This window comes from Asterias amurensis, chromosome 3, assembly GCF_032118995.1.
Source record: "Asterias amurensis chromosome 3, ASM3211899v1".
In the NCBI taxonomy this organism is placed as follows: domain Eukaryota; kingdom Metazoa; phylum Echinodermata; class Asteroidea; order Forcipulatida; family Asteriidae; genus Asterias; species Asterias amurensis.
Window position 1 is genome coordinate 13,498,749 of NC_092650.1, and position 22,731 is coordinate 13,521,479.

General features: G+C 38.8%; 1 protein-coding gene across 1 annotated transcript; it reads right to left on the reverse strand.

Annotated features, from left to right (window-relative positions):
- Positions 1-372: 372 nt before the first annotated feature.
- LOC139934595 (dnaJ homolog subfamily A member 2-like) lies at positions 373-21,338 on the reverse strand. The gene is made up of 10 exons (XM_071928878.1): positions 21,196-21,338; positions 18,555-18,614; positions 18,054-18,162; positions 17,278-17,398; positions 16,445-16,525; positions 15,576-15,709; positions 11,505-11,647; positions 9,985-10,183; positions 8,287-8,414; positions 373-7,446 (listed from the first exon to the last, which is right to left on the reverse strand). Exons 1-10 carry the CDS (start codon positions 21,292-21,294, stop codon positions 7,255-7,257), a joined length of 1,266 nt encoding a protein of 421 aa, XP_071784979.1. The 5' UTR covers positions 21,295-21,338; the 3' UTR covers positions 373-7,254.
- Between the last annotated feature and the right edge of the window lie 1,393 nt (positions 21,339-22,731).

The window sequence follows — 22,731 nt, forward strand, 5'->3', positions numbered from 1 at the left end:
AACATATGCATAAAATAACTAACCTGTGAAAATTTGAGCTTAATCGGTCATCGAAGTTGCGAGATAATGAAAGAAAAAACACCCTTGTCACAAGAAGTTGTGTGCATTTAGATGGTTGATTTCGAGACCTCAAGTTCTAAATCTGAGGTCTCGAAATCAAATTCGTGGAAAATGACTTCTTTCTCAAAAACTATGGCACTTCAGAGGGAGCAGTTTCTCACGTTTTATACCATCAACCTCTCCCCATTACTCGTCACCAAGAAAGGTGTTATTCTAAAAACTATTTTGAGTAATTACCAATAGTGTCCACTGCCGTTAAGAGAGAAAACGAAATTGCATCATAAACCAATTTATTTGCACAAACAATTTATTGAATAAAAAGTTCTCCTTTGTCATTGTTCGCTCTTTTTAATGTGGGATTTCCGTTTGATCCTAGTACAACATTTCTGGATATTTCAAAACATTTAAATTTGTAACAGCTTCCAAATATTTATAGCTTCCATTTTTATATACCATTAAACAAAATCATAAATCAAAAACCACAATGCCCCATAGCTTAACATTAATTGACTGGATTGCAAAATTAGGGAGCCCCAACATATTCACATAATTTGAACATGCCGAACAGATTTAATATTACCAGCCCAGTTGTGACACAATAAAGTGATGTTTCCAAATTGCATTAATTTGAAATCAGAAATAGTAAACCCAACATCCCTTTGGATGTTAAAATTTTCAATTCAAGGGGAGAGGGGGGAAGGGGGGGGGGAGGGGGACAAATCTTAAATCCTCTAATGCTCTTATAATGACACCTTGTAACTAAGTACTTCACAAGCTGTTCGTGACGATCTGTGCCATTACATCTTACAATTGAAACTTAAGTCGACTCAAATTAAAGGCAGTGGACAATCACAATATTTATCGGCATAAAACCTCATTTGGTATCGATTCATGGGGAGAGGTTGATAGTATAAAACATTGTGTGAAACGGCTCCCTCTGAAGTAATTTTCGACGAATTTGATTTAGAGACCTCAGATTTAGAAATTGAGGTCTCGAAATCAAACATCTGAAAGCACACAACTTAGTGTGATAAGGGTGTTTTTTCTGCCCATTGAATTGGTCTCTATCGCTCAGATCAAACAATAGAGTTGTGCATACATGTACGCATTGCGCACAACTCTTAGCCAATGATAGGTCTTCGCCGACCTCAGTGTTTTTGGCGTTGTATGTCACTCATGTAAGAGGTTTAAAAACTCTACTCCATCATTGACCAATCACAAACATGAATGTCCAAATGGTACCAATCGGATTCCTGTGTTGTGAATTTTGTGTGTGGTGCAGTGTGTTGCTTCATAGCACATGATGCTTGATTTGAATGGAGAATCTATACAAGCGCCAGTGCCAGGAAGTAACTACGAAAAGCAAGGTTTAATTCACCATGTTGAGATATATGGTGGACACAAAAGTATGAGACCATGTTGAGAAATATGGTGGACACAAAAGTATGAGACTTAGGTTTTGGTAAATCATATCTCAAACAGGTCAATGGGTTTGTATCTTGTACAGGAAAATCTGAGTTGTCTGTTTTATCAGCATGTGATATATTCTACGATTTAAATAAAAACAGACATGGATTAAACTTTACTCTGTATCATCTAAAAAGATTTGTTGTTTCATTCTTCTTAGATTACACTGGATAAAGATACATTTACAGACATTTAGCGAAAGATGTTTGTCTCAATTAAAGCTACACTGCTTTAGTATTTATTTTTAAACCAAATTTCTTACTTTTCAAATTAACTGAACAGCTGAAAATCACCATTGAAAAATTAAAAACAGTTGAACAATTTTACAAGTATACATCCCCTAAATTATAAATACTGTCAAAATAGTTGTGTGCCATATTTTATTCTTAATACACATAAAAAACAGTGAAATAACAGCCCAAGTACGAACACGATAATAGATCTTAGACTAATCTCTTAATGCCAGTACATGCAAGTGCTGCACGCCGCACCAACATTTCTGGGACACTGGCAGTGAAAGGTTCTGTACACAAAGACCACTGCCCCTTTACACCTTTATATGCGAATAAGCGTCTTCCTCTGCATAATTTTTCTGACGAGACAACATGAAATAATGGTATACATGTAGAATACACTTATTAAAAATTTACAACTAAACAGAAAGTGAATACTCAAACTCTGTCACAAAAAATCTTGCCGATGCAGTTTCTCTGCCTAAGATCAGTTTATGTTTAGTTGCAAATATATGGTCAGTGTTCTACATCATTGTGTCCTGTCCTGTCAGAAAAAATGTGTAAATCATTTTGGAAGATACTTATTTCGCATACAAGGGATCAAAAGATAACAGTTTTCTAATGTCTTTGTGTACATAACATCTCAGCAATACAGCATGGTGCACAGAACTTGTACACACAGGGTGCGTTCGATCAGCTTCCCCAGGTCGACCCCGGTGTGTGGCATTTTCTTTTTCCAGGTCGAATGTGTGCAGATAATTACCCACGTTCGTCCTGGAAAGAAAAAAAAACGCCACACATCGGGGTCGACCCAGGGAAGCTAAACGCACGCACCCACAGGCTAAACAAGATTAATGTATAACTGTTAGAATTACAAGACGTTTTTAAAATTAAAAAAATTAACACAAATGCACTTTCACAAGCTAGTTTCATTTTGCTCGCAGGCACAAGCTAGACAGGTGTTTGTGTTGGTTTGACAGGCAAATAGTTTCATTGTTGAGCCATTACATTCCAGTGTGCATGGTGGCACAGCTATTCACCAAACTAAAATTTGCACACTATATTTGTGTCACCGCATATCACATTGCAAATTAGCATAGTTTATCATTAAAAAAAATATTAAATGGTCGTACAGTAGTAGGAGGGGACGAGTTTGAAATTAAAAATAACCCCGGACACTCATCTTTCAAGAGTAAGCTGTATTATATACCAGTTTTTCAGAGACAAACCATCCTATCCGTAAAAAATGGCCTCGTTCAAACGGAAGCTTGAAAGCTTTTAAAGGCAGTGGACACTATTGGTAATTACTCAAAATAATTATTGGCATAAAACCTTTCTTGGTGACGAGTAATGGGGAGAGGTTGATGGTATAAAACATTGTGAGACACGGCTCCCTCTGAAGTGCCATAGTTTTTGAGAAAGAAGTAATTTTCCACAAATTTGATTTTGAGACCTCAGATTTAGAACTTGAGGTCTCGAAAACAACCATCTATACGCACACAACTTCGTGTGACAAGGGTTATTTTTCATCATTATCTTGCAACTTCGATGACCAATTGAGCTCAAATTTTCACAGGTTTGTTATTTTATGCATATGTTGAGATACACCAACTGTGAAGGCTAGTCTTTGACAATTACCAATAGTGTCTGAGTCTATAAGTGTACAGAGCAAAGGAAGGTTCACACAGTCGCTGCAACACAAAGCTGGTTGTGCATGTGTGTACATTTGGGATATTTTTAAAACCACTGTTGGACGTTCTTCATTGGGCGATTCATTGCATTTCTTAATTTGAAAAAAAGAGAAAAAACAGACAAGACATGTAACCAATGTATCTCGCCTAATCCATGGGCCAGTTGATGAAATGTCACATATTGATGTCACCTTTGAAGTATAACATCACTATCACTGATACTAATAATCAAAAGATGTACCCTACACTATAACAGCGTTCCTGAAAAACAGACAAGTGATGCTTTTTATGGGACTTCCATTGAAAACTATACGAATATACAGCCTCTTTTGTTAACACTGGCAGTCATGCTTATACAGCAGTGTTTACAATGAAACATTTGGATATATTAAAGTGCAAATCCGCTGAAACCCAGTGTACGTCATGTTTACGTCACTTATATAACTTTTCAAGAAGGCTATCATAGTGTATAGATCCCTTGCAAAAAATGCAGAATACACCTCCTAAGAACGCATGTCTACCATTTCAAGCATTTTTGGAGTCCAATCCTTTTTGCTCAATTTTGACTCCCCAAATGGCGGACAAGATAGGTGTGTGTATGTGTGCTTCGCAATGTGCATGGGGTCTTTAAGTGGATTATTCATGGTACTAAAAGTGACAGAATTAGGCTGTCGAGTTAGCTTTGATATAATGGCTGGTTCATTGAATACAATACTATTCCAACAGAAGACATGAGACATGACTATTAAGCCTAGTACAATTTCTAGAAAGCTCTTCTATGAGTGTCAATGAAATGGTGCCTTTAAAAACACTTACACTGTACTTTGTACTAATGAAACAAAGTTATCTTGAATAAGTTACAATAAACTGGATTTAACGAAGTGGAATCTTTGCATACGCTTTGTACAAATGACCAAGAACTAGCACATAATTTACATATTTTCCAAGAAATGCTTGGATTATTGGGACCCCTTCTCAAGCATTCGGGGAAATGTCCAGTTTCAGGCTGCAATAACAAAAGCTATGTAACTCACTACAATAAGATTTTGATGAATTTGTGATTGAGTTGGGAATAAAAAAGATGCTATCAAAGAGTTTTTTATAACATCCAAGTAGATCCTTCTCATCTATCAATGCGGTTATGCAGCGTTCATGAATCAAACCATTGTAGATATTAGCCTTTTTGAGATATGGTGGAAACTACCGAAGTACACGGATTGGTATGGGTGTATACAGACATGTTTACACAAACCAAATCACATCGTGTCCAGCATATCTCAAAATGGCTAATAGCATGACGTCACAAACCATGCATATTGGTACCATTGGCTATTGCCTGTTGGACTACACCTTGCGTTAAACACAGCAGTACCAAACACCCTTGCAATGGATGCCGGAATGTACAATTTGTTTATTCTTGCACTTGTGCAATGAAGAGAAAATGTTCCTTACAGGCAGTGGACACTATTGGTAATTACTCAAAATAATTATCATCATAAAACCTTTCTTGATTACGAATAATGGGGAGAGGTTGATGGTATAAAACATTGTGAGAAACAGCTCCCTCTGAAGTGACGCAGTTTTCGAGAAAGAAGTAATTTTAGACGAATTTGATTTCGAGACCTCAAGTTTAGAATTTGAGGTCTCGAAATCAAGCATCAGAAGGCACACAACTTGTGTGACAAGGGTGTTTTTTTTTTCATTATTATCTCGCAAACTCGACCACCGATTGAGCTCAAATTTTCACAGGTTTGTTATTTTGTGCATATGTTGAGATACACCAAGTGAGAAGACTGGTCTTTGACAGTTACCAATAGCGTCCACTGTCTTTAAAAGATGGCAAGTTCCATTCAAATTGGCTTCATCTCATTAAATGGAACATTCAACATTTAACTTCTGAAAACATTGTCACCATTGCACTCATAAACATTCCTAATTTGTATACTAACTCTGATAAGCAGCATTTAGCAGGTAGCGCAAATCTTCACAACTCATTGTTCTTACAATCTTCTTTTTCAATCAAAGGGTCCCCCAGTGAAACTTACAACATGGCTTAACCCAGCAAACCAGTCTCATATTCTTATCCCAAGAAACATCTTTATGTACACAGTGCTTCTAAGCTACATTGTTTAAAGTCAAGACTTCAATTATGTTTAGAAAATATGCCAATTGCAAGACTAATATTGATCGAGGGCTGGTCAAACAATATCAGTGATCAAACTAAATGGACAGTTTGTTTTCTACCAAGTACACAAAAAGGTGGATTTTATATTTTTACTTGTAACAATAACAATGTCCGAGTGTATTAAGGTTAAAGGAACGCATTGCCTTGGATCGGAAGAGTTGGTCTTTGAAAAGCATTTGAAACCATTTTTTTAGGAAACGCATATGGTAAGAAAGATATTTTAAAAGTAGAATATAATGATCCACACGAGTATCATTCGAAATTGAACAGCTTTCCTTTGATATCACCAACTAACATGGTCGGCCTTTGTGTGGATCATTATATTCTACTTTTAAGGTTGCGTCCGATAAGCTTCCCTTTTCGTGGTGCTCACTCGGGTGAGCCCCTGACAAGAGCTAAACGAACGATCACTCACCGCTCTCGTAGTTACGTCATGCACCTGGGGCCAGCCCCCAAGTGACCCACTCCACAAGCAGGGCACTGTGGCTGACCCGAGTGAGCCCCTGGAGTGACGTCAAAGCTATTCGAACGCACTGGGGGCAGACCGGGGTCGACCCAGGGAAGCTAAACGAACGCACCCTAAATTATCTATCTAACCATTTGCATTTCATAACAAAAAGCTTCAAACGCTTTTCATTGAACCAACTCGACCGATCCAAGGCAACGTGTTCCTTGAAGGAAATGTGCTGTCTTTTTGTCTGCATAAGGGATGTAGTACTAGCAATGCATAATAACACATTTAGGCGCTTTATCATGGGTGTCTCAATGCAATCAAAATTTTCGTGTTTGAATTACGAGACCAATTTGTAAGGGTTTCAAGGTGATGCGATGCAATCTGCAGCTAACCATGCCAGAAACACAGGGGCAAACCCCTTATCTTAACAATAAGTGTTCTTGGTTCTTGATATCAAACACAAGTAGCCCACAGGTTGCAATAAGTCCCAATTTAAGGATGAATTAGAGTTATTAGTACCCACACTCTGACAGTACCAGAACTTGAGTCCAGTGTACTAGAATGCTCAGCCACACCATAATCAAGCGCTTTTGAGAGAACAGACTCAAATACAGCAAATAAAGCATCCAACACCCCAAAGCACACTTACAGTAAACAAGAGTGTGTATAAGGTACCATTTGGACTATAACTTACATCAAAACATACCTTATTCATTTTGAACTTAAACCCTAGATACAACACATTGAAGGTACCATGCATCCATTGCTCTCACTCAGTGACAAAATGCAAAACCACAGAGGTCTCACCGCTGAAAATTTAAAGTCTGGTTGTATAAATAATTCGTCAGATATTGACAGCCTATGCGCGCAACAGTAAAACCGAAATTTATTTGGAGCAAAATCAAGACTGTTCCATTATTTAAAATGGGGGAAATTACATGAGATGAGACAGTCTGAATTTTATACAGTGATGTTAAATTCTTGTAATGATTACTTTTAATACATGACACACGCACCCTGCCCTCTTTACATGGTATCTACTAGGTTATTTATTGTTAAGACTTGCCCATTAGTCCACTCCCAGCTCGGTTAGGGTGAGACTCGATGCAAGTCTGTTCCTAGCCTAGAAAATTGACTTGCCGCCAGTCCGCAGCCAGTCGGTTTTCATTGATGCGCACATTGCACAGAAGGACCGCCGCCTCCACTTTCATCTTCGTCGTCGTCATCGTGGTAAGCCTCGCTTCGGTGGTTATGTGAATTGGTGTGTGAGGCCTCAAACTCTACCAGTTCAACCTCTTCAGCATCCTCACCAGCAGCTTCATGGTTTGGTCTGGGTGGAAGAAGTTTCTCCAATTTCTAATCAAAAAGAAAGCAAAACGTTTATCTTTAGACCTTCTATGCAGAAAACGCAGGTCACTAGGGTTCTTCACAAGGTTACATTTTGTCTGGGGCGCAAACCAATAATAATAATAATAATAATAATAATAATAATAATAATAATAATAATAATAATAATAATAATAATAATAATAATAATAATAATAATAATAATAATAATAATAATAATAATTTATTTTTAATATAGCGTCTTACATAAAAAATCTCAAAACGCTGTACAGTGTTTTGCAAACATTAAGCTAAAAAGAGTAAGCAAAATACAGCAAAATTACATTGTACAATAAGAACGACAAAAAACAAACAATGACAAACACCAAAACGAGACAATCAACAAAATTCTGCAAGATCATCAAATTGCACACACCATTCCTGCAGGACCGTTAAATTGCGCATACCATTCCTGCACGATTGCCAAATTGTGCAAATTATTCCCGCACGTTTCAACATCCATAGAGTTGTCAACCTCGGTCAACGGCTAGTGACTAGTCTCCAGCCAAGCCTCTGTGGTCAATTGGTCTAGACATCTGCACTAGAATGCAGTCCAACACACATGGTCTGCACTTTTTCTTCAGCTGCGCCACACATCTGGAACTCTTCAACCACAAAATTCAAAACTCCTTCAAAACTTATCTTATGTCACTGGTTTTCAAGGACTAAATTTCTGTTTTATCGGTTTTTCTTCGGTTTTGTTTTGGTTTGACTGCGCCTTGAACACCCAGCAGGGTGGATACATGCGCATTACAAATCTTTATTATTATTATTACTAAAATAACCAACAGTAAACAGTGTGTTGCTCACCTTAAGCTGCTCACTACTTGCAAAGTTATTTTCAGGAAACTTAATGTTGAACTTCATGATCAGATTGCCTTTGGTGAATGGATTCCTGTAGAATGGCATACCTTCATTCTCTACTACACGTTTACAACCTAAAAGGAAACAAACACCAAACATTAACATCAGTACTGATTAATACAGTCTTTTTGCACTCAGATAAGATAAATATCCTCTACTTTGGTCTTCCATTTTTGAATATCTGAGGTAACTTACGAAAAACTGATCACCAACATTTTGTTGGTCTGAAGGATGTTCATGACTTGATCAGTGGCAGTGTCATGGCCGAGCGGTTAAGAGCACCGGATTCAAGCTCTTCTGTTTGATCAGCAGAGTGTGGGTTCAAATCCCTGTCGTGACACTTGCTACATTAAATTGGGGAGATAGTGCTTTCTGCTCTACCGGCCAGGCTTCAAATTGATGATACCCAAGCCTACATTCGTATGGACTGTAAAAGGGGTAACCCTGTTTCAGCCCTAGGAGTAGGTGGCAACGGCCTCTGGAAAAAATAATTGTAGCCCACACCTTGAAGTAGCCTTCAGACCTTGTGTGTCTGGTGACTTGCATAAAATATATATATATATATATATAAAAAAAAGTATGATCACCCAAGCAGGTTTGTAATACCTTTTGTCAACAAAATGAGAATAACTGTACAACCTCCAATTTCTATTTCTTGTCGACAAGAAACTTCTCATGGACTTTGACAACCACATGAAATTCCTTGAAGGGAATCTAACCAACTAGAACCATTGCTCCATGCATTAAAAACTTATAAAGATAATATCCAATAATTGCCTGTTTACACATAAAACAATGAGAAAACAAATCACTGCCGTTCACCAGTTAAACATACTTCAAGTCCTGCGTTTCATTTGCAGATATCGTCTACTTTAGACTTTACACTGTAAAGTGTGCATTGTATGTACTTGATAGTAACAACTCAAATCCCATGTCTGGGCACCTTACTACACAGGGAAGATCAACAAACAAACATGTTTTTTTCAGTGCGCCGTAGGCCTATTCGTGACCATGAGAGGGCGCTCTCAAACATTTTTGCATCACTTCCGAGGGGTATATTAATTCATAACCAAAACAGTTATTAAAGACCGGGAGACATTACCACCACAGACATCTAATCCATCCTGGACAATAAGACCTGTAAGGGAGCCATTATAATCCACCTCTTAAGCAATTTGAACCTACGGCACAACAAAAGGTGCAGTTATGTAAACAACGAATCGCATCCCAGGAAGTTCTAAAAATCCTATTAAGAGCCATCACAATTCCCAGAAGTCTTATATGGAGCATGTATCTACCAAACAAGGTACTAAAGGCGTTGAGAATAAACAAACTTTCAGAACGATAGGTTATTGCAGTGATGAATTCTGAGACCCAACTATCTTATAAGGGTTTACAAGGTGCTATGGCACATACAGCAGCCGCAGAAGGGAACACCGGGGCAAACCCCCTTCTCTCTTCGATAAGTGCACTGGGTTATTTTACATGCGTTACATAACACATGGGACCAACGGCTTTACATCCCATCATACAAAGGACGAAGCAATGGTTAAGTGTCTTGTTTTAAGGACACGGGTCTCACGGCTGGGGATGAGCCAGAATAATAAGACAAACAACAAGCTGTGACTTGACAGTGTGCCTTACCTGGTTGTATAACACTTCCCCCTGGGCATTTGATGAGTAGCTGACGGTCATCCAAGTGTTTGAGTGTTATTTGGAAGCCACACAGTGCTTCTGTGATGGTGACTTCTTGCTCCCTGTACAGGTCGTTACCAACACGCTTGAAGGCGTCATTGTCTTTCTCAACCAGGACAATGATGACATCACCGGATTCTATTCCAGGCTACAAAAACACAAAAGAAAAATATCAATTAAGTTATTTGACACATCACCAAGCAAAGTGCTCCTGTTGCTGACCGTTGATTTGAAACAACTTTCACATGACCTCATGGTTCATGTATCATGGTTAGGATTCCAAATTGTTCGCTTCAAATTCCGGTTGAAAGCAGAAAAGGAAGACCAGGACAAATTTGAGTTAGCTCTGTGTGACGTTTTATTTCAGTTTTTAAAGAACTCTCCGCTGATCAATGTATAAATTGTAAACATTCAGTGTGTGGTTCAGAAGTTATGATTTTTGTCAAATATTAACCTTCAACTTGGGATTTGAACAACAGAGGGTCAAGTGTAAATTGGGGTTACACTTTGTGTAGCGTTTGTACAGGTTTTGAAGACCTTTTCGATAATGTATAAATTGTAAACATTCATAGTGTGCTTCAGAAGTTATGAAGCCTGAATAAGGATAAACTCTTTAGACACTGGACACTATTGGTAATAATAATAATAATAATAATAAACAGCATTTATAAGGCGCATTATGAATAAAAGATTCCTCTATGCGCCTAACAATAAAAACTAAAAAGGCTAAACAGAAACAAGACCAATTAAAAACATAGAGGCAAAATACTATTAAACCGAATAATAACCGACAAAACGTTAGAAACAACAGACCTAGATATAATATAAAGGGCCTAAACCCATAAAATAGAAATAGAAATATTAAAAATACATAAAATTAATCCATCAATATACATCGAACCATGAGCAATTAGCAAATGTACAAATTGGTTTAGTGACTAAAAAGATTCAACAATGCATACAAAACTAGATACAAGTTTAAGACATTAGAAACAACAGACCCAGATATATAAACACATTAAAAAAAAAAAAAAAAAAAAAAAAATGGAAATATTAAAAATACTAAAAAAAAAAAAAAAAAAAAAAAAAAAAAAAAAAAACAGTCTTCTCACTTGCTGTATCTCAACATATGCATAAAATAACAAACCTGTGAAAATTTGAGCTCAATTGGTCGTCGAAGTTGCGAGATAATAATAAAGAAAAAACACCCTTGTCACAAGTTGTGTGCTTTCAGATGCTTGATATCGAGGCCTCAAAATCTAATTCTGAGGTCTCGAAATCAAATTCGTGGAAAGTTTCTTCTTTCTTGAAAACTATGCTATGTCAGAGGGAGCCAATTCTCACGTTTTATACTATCAACAAGCTCCCTTTTACTCGTTACCAAGTAAGGTGTTATGCTAATAATAATGTTGAGTAATTACCAATAGTGTCCACTGCCTTTACAATTCAATGTCGTTGAAGTTACTAACCTGTTGATCTCCTTCCCCATGGAATGTGATCTTCTGGCCCTCTCGCATGCCTTTATCAATGTGAACTTCAAGGATCTTGGTTTCCTTATTGACTTTAGCTCCATTGCATTTCTTGCATCGATCCCTATCGTTGATTCGCTCCCCTGCACAGAATTAAAATTAAACAAATAACGGTTGAATTAAAACCCAACATCAACTGGTTTAAAAGATCATAACATATCGTTTTCAAGTTAAAACTGCAACGTTAAATTATTTTACAAGCCCACAGTGATACAACAATACCAGGCATGCAACTGCCCGTTGAAAAAAAAAGAGGAAATTTTCAAAGGCACAACGCAAGTGCAGAGCGAGGCAGCCAAAACGCCACGGAACATGATACCCACAATGGTACCCTAGAAAATGTTGAGGTTTATTATGCTCTTAGGTGCATTTTTAGCATGTACTAGGGTTATTTTACATGATTGTAGTTGTACTCTTCTGCAATACACGCCATCGAGGTGAAAATGTGTGTCAACTTCCTGAAAGTGTTCTGCTGAATGACAAACGAAAAAGTGGCCATTGAGAAAGTTTTTCATCATGACGTCATGCACCTCAGTCAGCCCCAAGTAGCCGCTCCACAACCAGGGTACTTAGGGTCTGACCCAAAAGAGCCCGAGAATTACATCAAAGCTATTTGAACGCACCGGGGGGGGGGGGGGGGGGCCGAGTCTACCTGGGGAAGTTAATCAAACACACCCAATGTTGAACGCTGAAGTGACTGAATTACATTAACAAACCAGCACTTCATTCTATCTTGCCCTTGTTTCTATGCTGGTTCTAACGCATCCATTCTATCTTGCCTTTGTTTCTATGCTGGTTCTAACGCATCCATTCTATCTTCCCCTTGTTTCTATGCTGGTTCTAACGCATCCATTCTATCTTCCCCTTGTTTCTATGCTGCTTCTAACGCATCCATTCTATCTTGCCTTTGTTTCTATGCTGGTTCTAACGCATCCATTCTATCTTCCCCTTGTTTCTATGCTGGTTCTAACGCATCCATTCTATCTTCCCCTTGTTTCTATGCTGCTTCTAACGCATCCATTCTATCTTGCCCTTGTTTCTATGCTGGTTCTAACGCATCCATTCTATCTTCCCCTTGTTTCTATGCTGGTTCTAACGCATCCATTCTATCTTCCCCTTGTTTCTATGCTGGTTCTAACGCATCCATTCTATCTTCCCCTTGTTTCTATGCTGGTTCTGACACATCCATTCTATCTTCCCCTTGTTTCTATGCTGGTTCTAACGCATCCATTCTATCTTCCCCTTGTTTTTATGCTGCTTCTAACGCATCCATTCTATCTTCCCCTTGTTTCTATGCTGGTTCTAACGCATCCATTCTATCTTCCCCTTGTTTCTATGCTGGTTCTAACGCATCCATTCTATCTTCCCTTTGTTTCTATGCTGGTTCTAACGCATCCATTCTATCTTCCCCTTGTTTCTATGCTGGTTCTAACGCATCCATTCTATCTTCCCCTTGTTTCTAAGCTGGTTCTAACGCATCCATTCTATCTTCCCCTTGTTTCTATGCTGGTTCTAACGCATCCATTCTATCTTCCCCTTGTTTCTATGCTGGTTCTAACGCATCCATTCTATCTTCCCCTTGTTTTTATGCTGCTTCTAACGCATCCATTCTATCTTCCCCTTGTTTCTATGCTGGTTCTAATGCATCCATTCTATCTTCCCCTTGTTTCTATGCTGGTTCTAACGCATCCATTCTATCTTCCCCTTGTTTCTATGCTGGTTCTAACGCATCCATTCTATCTTCCCTTTGTTTCTATGCTGGTTCTAACGCATCCATTCTATCTTCCCTTTGTTTCTATGCTGGTTCTAACGCATCCATTCTATCTTCCCCTTGTTTCTATGCTGCTTCTAATGCATCCATTCTATCTTCCCCTTGTTTCTATGCTGCTTCTAACGCATCCATTCTATCTTCCCCTTGTTTCTATGCTGCTTCTAACGCATCCATTCTATCTTCCCCTTGTTTCTATGCTGCTTCTAACGCATCCATTCTATCTTCCCTTTGTTTCTATGCTGTTCTAATGCATCCATTCTAGCTTCCCCTTGTTTCTATGCTGGTTCTAACGCATCCATTCTATCTTCCCTTTGTTTCTATGCTGGTTCTAACGCATCCATTCTATCTTGCCCTTGTTTCTATGCTAGTTCTAACGCATCCATTCTATCTTCCCCTTGTTTCTATGCTGGTTCTAACGCATCCATTCTATCTTCCCCTTGTTTCTATGCTGGTTCTAACGCATCCATTCTATCTTCCCCTTGTTTCTATGCTGGTTCTAACGCATCCATTCTATCTTCCCCTTGTTTTTATGCTGCTTCTAACGCATCCATTCTATCTTCCCCTTGTTTCTATGCTGGTTCTAACGCATCCATTCTATCTTCCCCTTGTTTTTATGCTGCTTCTAACGCATCCATTCTATCTTCCCCTTGTTTCTATGCTGGTTCTAACGCATCCATTCTATCTTCCCCTTGTTTCTATGCTGGTTCTAACGCATCCATTCTATCTTCCCCTTGTTTCTATGCTGGTTCTAACGCATCCATTCTATCTTCCCCTTGTTTCTATGCTGGTTCTAACGCATCCATTCTATCTTCCCCTTGTTTCTATGCTGGTTCTAACGCATCCATTCTATCTTCCCCTTGTTTCTATGCTGGTTCTAACGCATCCATTCTATCTTCCCCTTGTTTCTATGCTGGTTCTAACGCATCCATTCTATCTTGCCCTTGTTTCTATGCTGGTTCTAACGCATCCATTCCATCTTCCCCTTGTTTCTATGCTGGTTCTAACGCATCCATTCTATCTTGCCCTTGTTTCTATGCTGGTTCTAACGCATCCATTCTATCTTGCCCTTGTTTCTATGCTGGTTCTAACGCATCATTCTATCTTGCCCTTGTTTCTATGCTGGTTCTAACGCATCCATTCTATCTTGCCCTTGTTTCTATGCTGCTTCTAACGCATCCATTCTATCTTCCCCTTGTTTCTATGCTGGTTCTAACGCATCCATTCTATCTTGCCCTTGTTTCTATGCTGGTTCTAACGCATCCATTCTATCTTGCCCTTGTTTCTATGCTGGTTCTAACGCATCCATTCTATCTTCCCCTTGTTTCTATGCTGGTTCTAACGCATCCATTCTATCTTGCCCTTGTTTCTATGCTGCTTCTAACACATCCATTCTATCTTGCCCTTGTTTCTATGCTGGTTCTAACGCATCCATTCTATCTTCCCCTTGTTTCTATGCTGGTTCTAACGCATCCATTCTATCTTCCCCTTGTTTCTATGCTGGTTCTAACGCATCCATTCTATCTTCCCCTTGTTTCTATGCTGGTTCTAACGCATCCATTCTATCTTCCCCTTGTTTCTATGCTGGTTCTAACGCATCCATTCTATCTTCCCCTTGTTTCTATGCTGGTTCTAACGCATCCATTCTATCTTGCCCTTGTTTCTATGCTGGTTCTAACGCATCCATTCTATCTTCCCCTTGTTTCTATGCTGGTTCTAACGCATCCATTCCATCTTCCCCTTGTTTCTATGCTGGTTCTAACGCATCCATTCTATCTTGCCCTTGTTTCTATGCTGGTTCTAACGCATCCATTCCATCTTCCCCTTGTTTCTATGCTGGTTCTAACGCATCCATTCTATCTTGCCCTTGTTTCTATGCTGGTTCTAACGCATCCATTCTATCTTCCCCTTGTTTCTATGCTGGTTCTAACGCATCCATTCCATCTTCCCCTTGTTTCTATGCTGGTTCTAACGCATCCATTCTATCTTGCCCTTGTTTCTATGCTGGTTCTAACGCATCCATTCTATCTTGCCCTTGTTTCTATGCTGGTTCTAACGCATCCATTCTATCTTGCCCTTGTTTCTATGCTGCTTCTAACACATCCATTCTATCTTGCCCTTGTTTCTATGCTGGTTCTAACGCATCCATTCTATCTTGCCCTTGTTTCTATGCTGCTTCTAACGCATCCATTCTATCTTGCCCTTGTTTGTATGCTGGTTGTTTACATTGTTATACATCATACCTTCTCCTCTACAGTCCGTACAGGTAGACTGCATCTGCTGTACCATACCAGGCCCAATCTGACGTATCGTCACTTTAATACCTCGCCCATGACAACTGTGACAAGGCTGCATGGCACCCTGTTTACCACCATGTCTGTAAAATCAAAACACACAAATCATTAACTTCATGAGGTGTCAATTGCTAGCCAAGCTGAGGTTCTCCTTGATCAAGAAACACAATTTTCAAAGTTTTAAAGGATGCGTGTCGTACCCCCTTGTCCAAATTCTCTGTAAAGTTTGAAACTGGTAAATAATGAATCAGCAGAAAACAATCATAGTGCTATTCCCCATTTTTTATTTTTGTAAACAAATATTTTGTTTAAAGACACTGGACACTAACGGCAATTGTCAAGGACTAGTCTTCACAGTTGGTGTATCTCAACACATGCATAAAATTAAAAAACCAGTGAAAATTTGAGCTCAATCGGTCGTCGAAGTTGCGAAATATTAATGAAAGAAAAAACACCCTTGTCGCAGGAAGTTGTGTGCTTTCAGATGCTTGATTTCCAGACCTCAAATTCTAAATCTGAGGTCTCGAAATCAAATTCGTGGAAAATTACTTCTTTCTCGAAAACTACGTCACTTCAGAGGGAACTGTTTCTCACAATGTTTTAAACTATGAACCTCTCCCCATTACTCGTAATATGATAATAATTATTTAGTGTTCACTGCCTTTAAAGTAATGCCACCAAGAACCTCAAAGAGCGTTGCTTATGGTGTGGCCTCACCAATAGAACAAGGAACGTTAACAAAACTTCAGAAACCTTATTGCTACCATACAGCAGGGGTTTCCCCTAACTTTTTTTCCCAATCATCTTTACTTACTTACCCTTTACAACTTCCACAAATGACGTTCTTGCTTAGCTGTAGCTTGGAAGTTTTACCATTGTAAAGATCTTCAAGTGAAACCCTGTGAACAAATTATATACAAATTAAAATTCAAAAACCTGAAAGTATGTTTAATCTGGCCATTTTCGCACAGCTTTGTTGAATCTCTTGCTTAATAACACATGCACAACCTTTATCCTGCTCCAGCACCATAGCCACACTGATACACCCGAGTGAACAGCGTCTTCCCTTGATCCATTCATGGGACACACTACACCTCCCAAACAATAAACTCCATGCCTCCACAGCCCAACACTCTCCAAGAAAGCCACAGGCTCCGTTAAGAATCTAGCAGTCTCCTGACTATGGACAGAGTACTGTACGAAACTAGAGTCAACCGATTCCTTTCAGAACCACTGGTTACTCAAAAGAAGGATTTAACAACACGGTGTCTCCACAAAACTCTTACTTAACATCACATCACATTTATAAAATGGCTGATGTTTTGGTTGTTTATACTTATAAGGCAAACTGACTGTTTCCAAGAAATGCCTGATGTTGGCGTCGTGAACAAAATTTTAGGAAGGTGATCACTAAAATGACTACCAATGATGTAAAGTGTACAAGGTACATTATGCTTTCAGGCATGCATGCTTCATTTTTGAAAGGGCAAGGGCACCAAGGCATTTTCTCCTTGGTTGAGGGCATCCTCTGAGGATATTGTAAATCTCGCCTGGAGACTTTTAGGGGCACCAAGGCACTGACCAGGGGGCATGAAGGCCGCCTTTGTCGTCTTCGTGAAGTATCAGGCCTGCGCTTTATTTCTTGACTTACCCAAGACGATGCACAGTATCCTCCCCTTTCATCTTTCTCTGTCTCCTCCCCCCACCAAAACCACCACCGCCACCGCCAAATATGCCACCCCCAAAGAAATGGGAGAAGATGTCATCAAAGCCTGCAAAGAGAAACAAACAGAGGTTTAACAATAAAACATAAACACACTGTTCCCAAGTAAGCATGACTTGTTAATTCAAAACGAGGACATGACTGTTTCTTGTGAACAATTAGAAAGAACGCTTTGTATCTTTCTCTCATTGTTTATTTTATTGTTCTCTTTATGCGCTTTGAGGCTTTTGCATTAGGCGCTTTACAAATGTCTTATTATTTATTATTATTATTATTATTATTAATTACCCAAGAACTAGTAATATGGTCTCAAAAACTAGTTCAGTTTCAAAAAGCTCAACAGATTTCTCATCATACTAGTTCTTTGCAATGATAGTGTACATGTGCAAGAGAAACCTTCAGAGGGACAAGCGTCTAAGCTGACAGACCAATGAAATGACAAGCTAACTGTTCCCACCAGCTTGTCGCTGAAAAAGTTGAAGTCAAAATTTGTTAACAAGTGTAGACAACAGCAGCCCAAGCTTAAGGCCAAGTCACACTGCAGCGATAACGAAAACGATCACAACGCAAAGAGAATGTAATCTATTGGTTAAATTGCTCCCTGCAGAATACGCCCACGCTCATTCAACCAATCGAGGGCGTGCATTATTAAAATTCTCGTTTTCGTTGTCGAGGCCTGTGTGACAAGAACCTTAAGTGCTTACCTCCTCCTTCTCCAGCTCCTTCCTTGAGTCCCTCCAGGCCATAGCGGTCGTATGTGTCTCGTTTCTCAGTATTACTCAGCACTTCATAAGCAAAACTGATTTCCTTAAACTACAACAAGTCAAAAAAAAAAAAAATGAATGGGTGTAAAAAGCAAGTTTTGATTTGAGGTATTTCAAAGGGAGAAGACAATTGGTGCTGCTCGTCACCTGCGATGGGATGGGCCTTTGATGTTGTAATTAAATTTATTATAATAGTAATAATAGTGGCTTCTTATATAGCCCGCACATCCGTCACTCAGTGACACTCAAGGCGCTTGTAGACATACAGATGTATCATTTGAGTTTTGATGGCACAGTATATTTAAGTAACAATCCAAGATGATCAAGAAAGCTGGAACTTCCACTTATGGAATTTATTATTAACCTTTAGTAGTGTTTGGTAAAATCTGTAACCATATCTTAAATGAACTTTAAACCCTTACAAATTATTTATTTCCTTACCTTTTCTCCAGCATTGGGGTTTTTGTCAGGATGGTACTCCTTGGCTAGTTTCCTGTACGCCTGTAAAAATAAACAAACATTGATTCAATAGTTACAATACATGTACCTTGCTGAATTTGTTTTGCTTTGAACTGCGAAATTGAATAATAAGTCAAATCAAAAACAAATGGTCAACAATTGGTTGATATCTGCACTAGGCCTGGCGAATAATTTGAATATCTGGCTAATGGCGAACGGTTTTTCCTAACCGTAACCGCAATACCGTTTTTGACCCAAAAAATAGCGCCCTCTAGCAACAGGAAAAAATATTCAAATATCCGGTTAATTTCGGAAAGTTGGCCAGCGGTTAACCGAATACCAAATTTCACTATTTGCCCATTACTAATCTGCACAGCGGTCGATTTCACAAAGGTAGTCCTAACTTAGGACTAGTCCTAAGCAATGCTAAGAGATAGGACCGGTCCTAAGTTAGGACCAGTAACTCATCCTAGCTTAGGACTGGTCCTATCTCTTAGCATTGCCTAGGACTAGTCCTAAGTTAGGACTACCTTTGTGAAATCCACCCCTGGCTTACTAATCATAGTGTGAGCAGGGCTGGTTCAAGTCCACTGGTTGAGCTTGTGACAGCAACTTTGTTTTAATATGGCAACTACCACCAGACTGTAGATCACGGACCCCTTACAAGATACAGTCACCAATTAGTTACGCTCCAACAGTTGACGAGTTTAGAGCAGGAACAAACCATGGATGACTTAACATTGTTCCAATCAAGTTGGCCAAGCAATAGACCCTTCCCATGAAATATGTAAATTGCACACAGCGTGTGCACACTAACATTTTGGTTGGCAAAATGAGGGAAAATCGCGCTGTTTTGTACATGGCTAATGGCTGCGTGACGCAATCGCGTCTGCTTAGTGCACAACTCTATGGCGTTTGCCAACAAATAGGGTCTATACGCATGCGTAAATGTAATTAGCATATTTCATGGGAAGGGTCCATTAGTAAAGTCAACAGTTGTCCTTGTCCAAACTTGCTATAAGAGGAAAACCCTACTTCTAGAAACTATAAGGCTCCCCGTGAGCCTTAAATAGGAGTCTAATATCTTGGGCCTTCTTAATAAATAACGCTATACGTTTTTAAAATCGGAGTTGATAGATGAAAGTTGTACGACCCTTAGCCACCAATATATGAAGTTTCCATGGTACTACACAACCAAAACTTTCCCCACATACTCAACATTCATAATGCTTGCATTGCTTTTTTGTTGAGTGAAGTTTAAAAAACATCTTCAAAAATAGTTGTGATAACGTAACCCTCCTCCCAACGGCTGCCAGGCCGGAGGGTTACGAAGCTCCCGCAATGTGTGCAAGGCGAAATGGTTAAAAACATACAATTTTGACAGCTAGTCAGCAGATTTGCTCCATTTTTACCACTTTTGAAAATCCGCCCCCCTCAGATTAAAATTTTCAACCTGGGACATTTTTTACTCTTTCGCTAGGTATCTGGTAAGTTTTGGTCCTTTTTCTTCAAATTATTTCCTCAATGGTGTTTTGAGTGATATGGTAGCATTCATTAGACATTGAGGATCAAGTTCGTGTTCCTAGAATTTGTGTGATGATTTTCAAAAGTGGTAAAAATGGAGCAAATCTGCTGACTAGCTGTCGAAATTGTACGTTTTTAACAATTTTGCCCTGCACACATTGCGGGAGCTTCGTAACCCTTCGGCCTGTGCGTACATCGGGAGGAGGGTTACGTTATCACAACTACTTCAAAAAATGCAATTCAACTTACTGTTGTTTTTCTGCCCCATCGCCCATTTGTTGACTACTCAATAGAAAAAATTATGTTGAACTTTATTTCCATTTTTATATCAAATTCCTAGAAAAATTGGTAGCTAAAACACAAATTAATTCCTTAAAAAAGGAACAAGTATCAAGTGGCAGAAACTCCCATACACTCATGCTCCGAAAAAAACTGTGGCATTATTTTAGCGAGACTAAAAAGTAGCTTCATCATCTGTCATCATCAAGACCACAGACCGTAAAAATTGCTAAAATTTAATAATATAATTTTGACACAATATTTATGAATTCAAAGTGCCTGTTCTGTAACCTTACTCATTTACTGGGAAGCCGGTAAAGACATAGGCCTAAAAAGTATATGATGCTAACAAGTTAAAAGGGTGATGAAATGACAGTTGAGTTGGTATACAAAATATTTGCCTTTTAAACAATTGAATTCCAAAATTTAAAAGACCTAACTAAAGAAAAATTACAAAATATTTTTATAACCAAAATGGAACACTTGTAATTTTTGTGTGAGAGGAAACCACGGCCAAAAAAAAACACTGCACTGGCCAAATACCTGAGCTAGAATTACAAACAGACTACCGCTCTTTCTTTGGTCGTTAACTACTGAGTGCTTTATTCGCTTTACTAATGCCGCCTACCGGCTTTTCGTCATACATGAATAAGGAAATGAGTGCGTTTCTTGCGACATTCACTATTCACTTTGTGTCGTGGTGGTAACAAAAAAATACAAAGCCAGAGCGCGAAAAGCGAGGGAATATCCCCGCATTAGGGGCTCAAATTTAGTAATTTATTTCACGTAAATTCAACAAAAATGTACTCCGTTATCTTACCTTTTTAATTTCAGTTTCACTCGCATTTTTAGACACTCCTAACAACTCATATAATCTTGTGTCGTTTGTTGGAGCACGGCTTCTCATGTTGAACGCCATTTTGACCGCAGGTGTAGAGTGAAGTCTCTAGAACATGGTGCCAGAGGTTCACACTGCGTCTGCGCGAGGGTCGAGAATTAAAAAATGCCGACGTCACTTTAGACTCTAAATTAAAGTTGTCCATGTCGTTCGACCACAAACCGCACCTGGCTGATGTAATAGTAGCACGTGTATTCCATGGGTTGGGATTCCCCTATAGCACTGTGCATGCGTCACACTTCGAAAGCAAGCCGGGGGAGCGCAGGGACTTACCGGGGAAATCACTGCAATCACTTTATAGTTTTCCCCTTGATAAAACTATGGTCCAGATCAAAATGGCTAATCTAAACCTACAAACTGCCCCTATATAGTTATATAGTGGGTCAACCTTCTGTGCAACTCTTTTCTGTTTTACTCCATCATCTCACATCCATTTGTGTTTGTCCTCTTCAAAGTAGCAACTAAATCTCTTATAACTAAAATATCATCAGCTTTTGTATTATTTTATTCAAAGGGCACTTTTCTACCTCCACGATTTGTTTTTTATGAGCAACTCAACTTTTAACCTACTTTGAAAATTCGGCTGCCTACGCTGTCTGAATGCATGGTAAAAATGATAGCATAGGCTTTGTCTACATCAATGAAAACGTTTTTGATTTTGATAAGCTCCGTTAATCTTTTATGGTTCTAAGAAATTGTCAACAATTTTCGGTAGGTTTGTGTACTTGTGACTTTGAACCCGTCATTAGTTAATGGCGTTCCCATGTGGACAAGCCGAATGGGTTTTACTCGGGTTAAATTGCAACGCCCGGGCAAACTTATTTTAGTAAAACCGGGAGTTTTTCTTTTGTCATTTCCTAACATATGCGCTTCTCTGTGTAGAGACCAACGCGATGGTCCGTTTGAAGGAAAGTGAAAATGAAATGTGATCATATACGGACCTTTTCATTGTCCCTGAAGCTGAAGTTTTAACTCATAAAAGTTGTTTAACTCCTAAAACTTATTTCAAGTTGATTACTGTTAGTGATCAAAGTCGAATCAAAGTCTCAAAGTGTTATCAAAGTGTCATCAAAGTGTTAATCAAAGTGTTACTCAAAGCGTTGTCAAAGTCTCACTCGAGTCGAATTACCCTACTGATTGTTTGAAAGACTTCTTGACCATTCCCCTTTATAATTTGTAATTTTCAATTCATCGTTCTAAGTAATCGTCTGAAGATATCAAGGCTGTCATTATCTATTCAAAAAAGTTTCAAAATGTTGCTGAATCTGAAGACATCCATCTTTTACAGTGAGACACCGTTTAGTCAAAGATGCCAATAAAGGATACTCAGGGTGGCTGATTATGGTTTACTTTGCAATAGGCGCTGGCTAATAACCGAAAATAAGATGCATGCAGGGCCCAGTTTCATAGAGCTGCTAAGCACAAAAATTTGTTAAGAATGAAATTTCTTCCTTGATA

Excerpts from the sequence above, each read along its gene's own strand:
- LOC139934595 (XM_071928878.1), bottom strand. The coding sequence starts at position 21,294 with ATGGCGTTCAACATGAGAAGCCGTGCTCCAACAAACGACACAAGATTA. Across the intron at positions 18,615-21,195 it reads GTGAAACTGAAATTAAAAAG|GCGTACAGGAAACTAGCCAA; the intron begins GTAAGATAACGG and ends TTATTTTTACAG. Across the intron at positions 11,648-15,575 it reads TACGGACTGTAGAGGAGAAG|GGGAGCGAATCAACGATAGG; the intron begins GTATGATGTATA and ends AATTCTGTGCAG.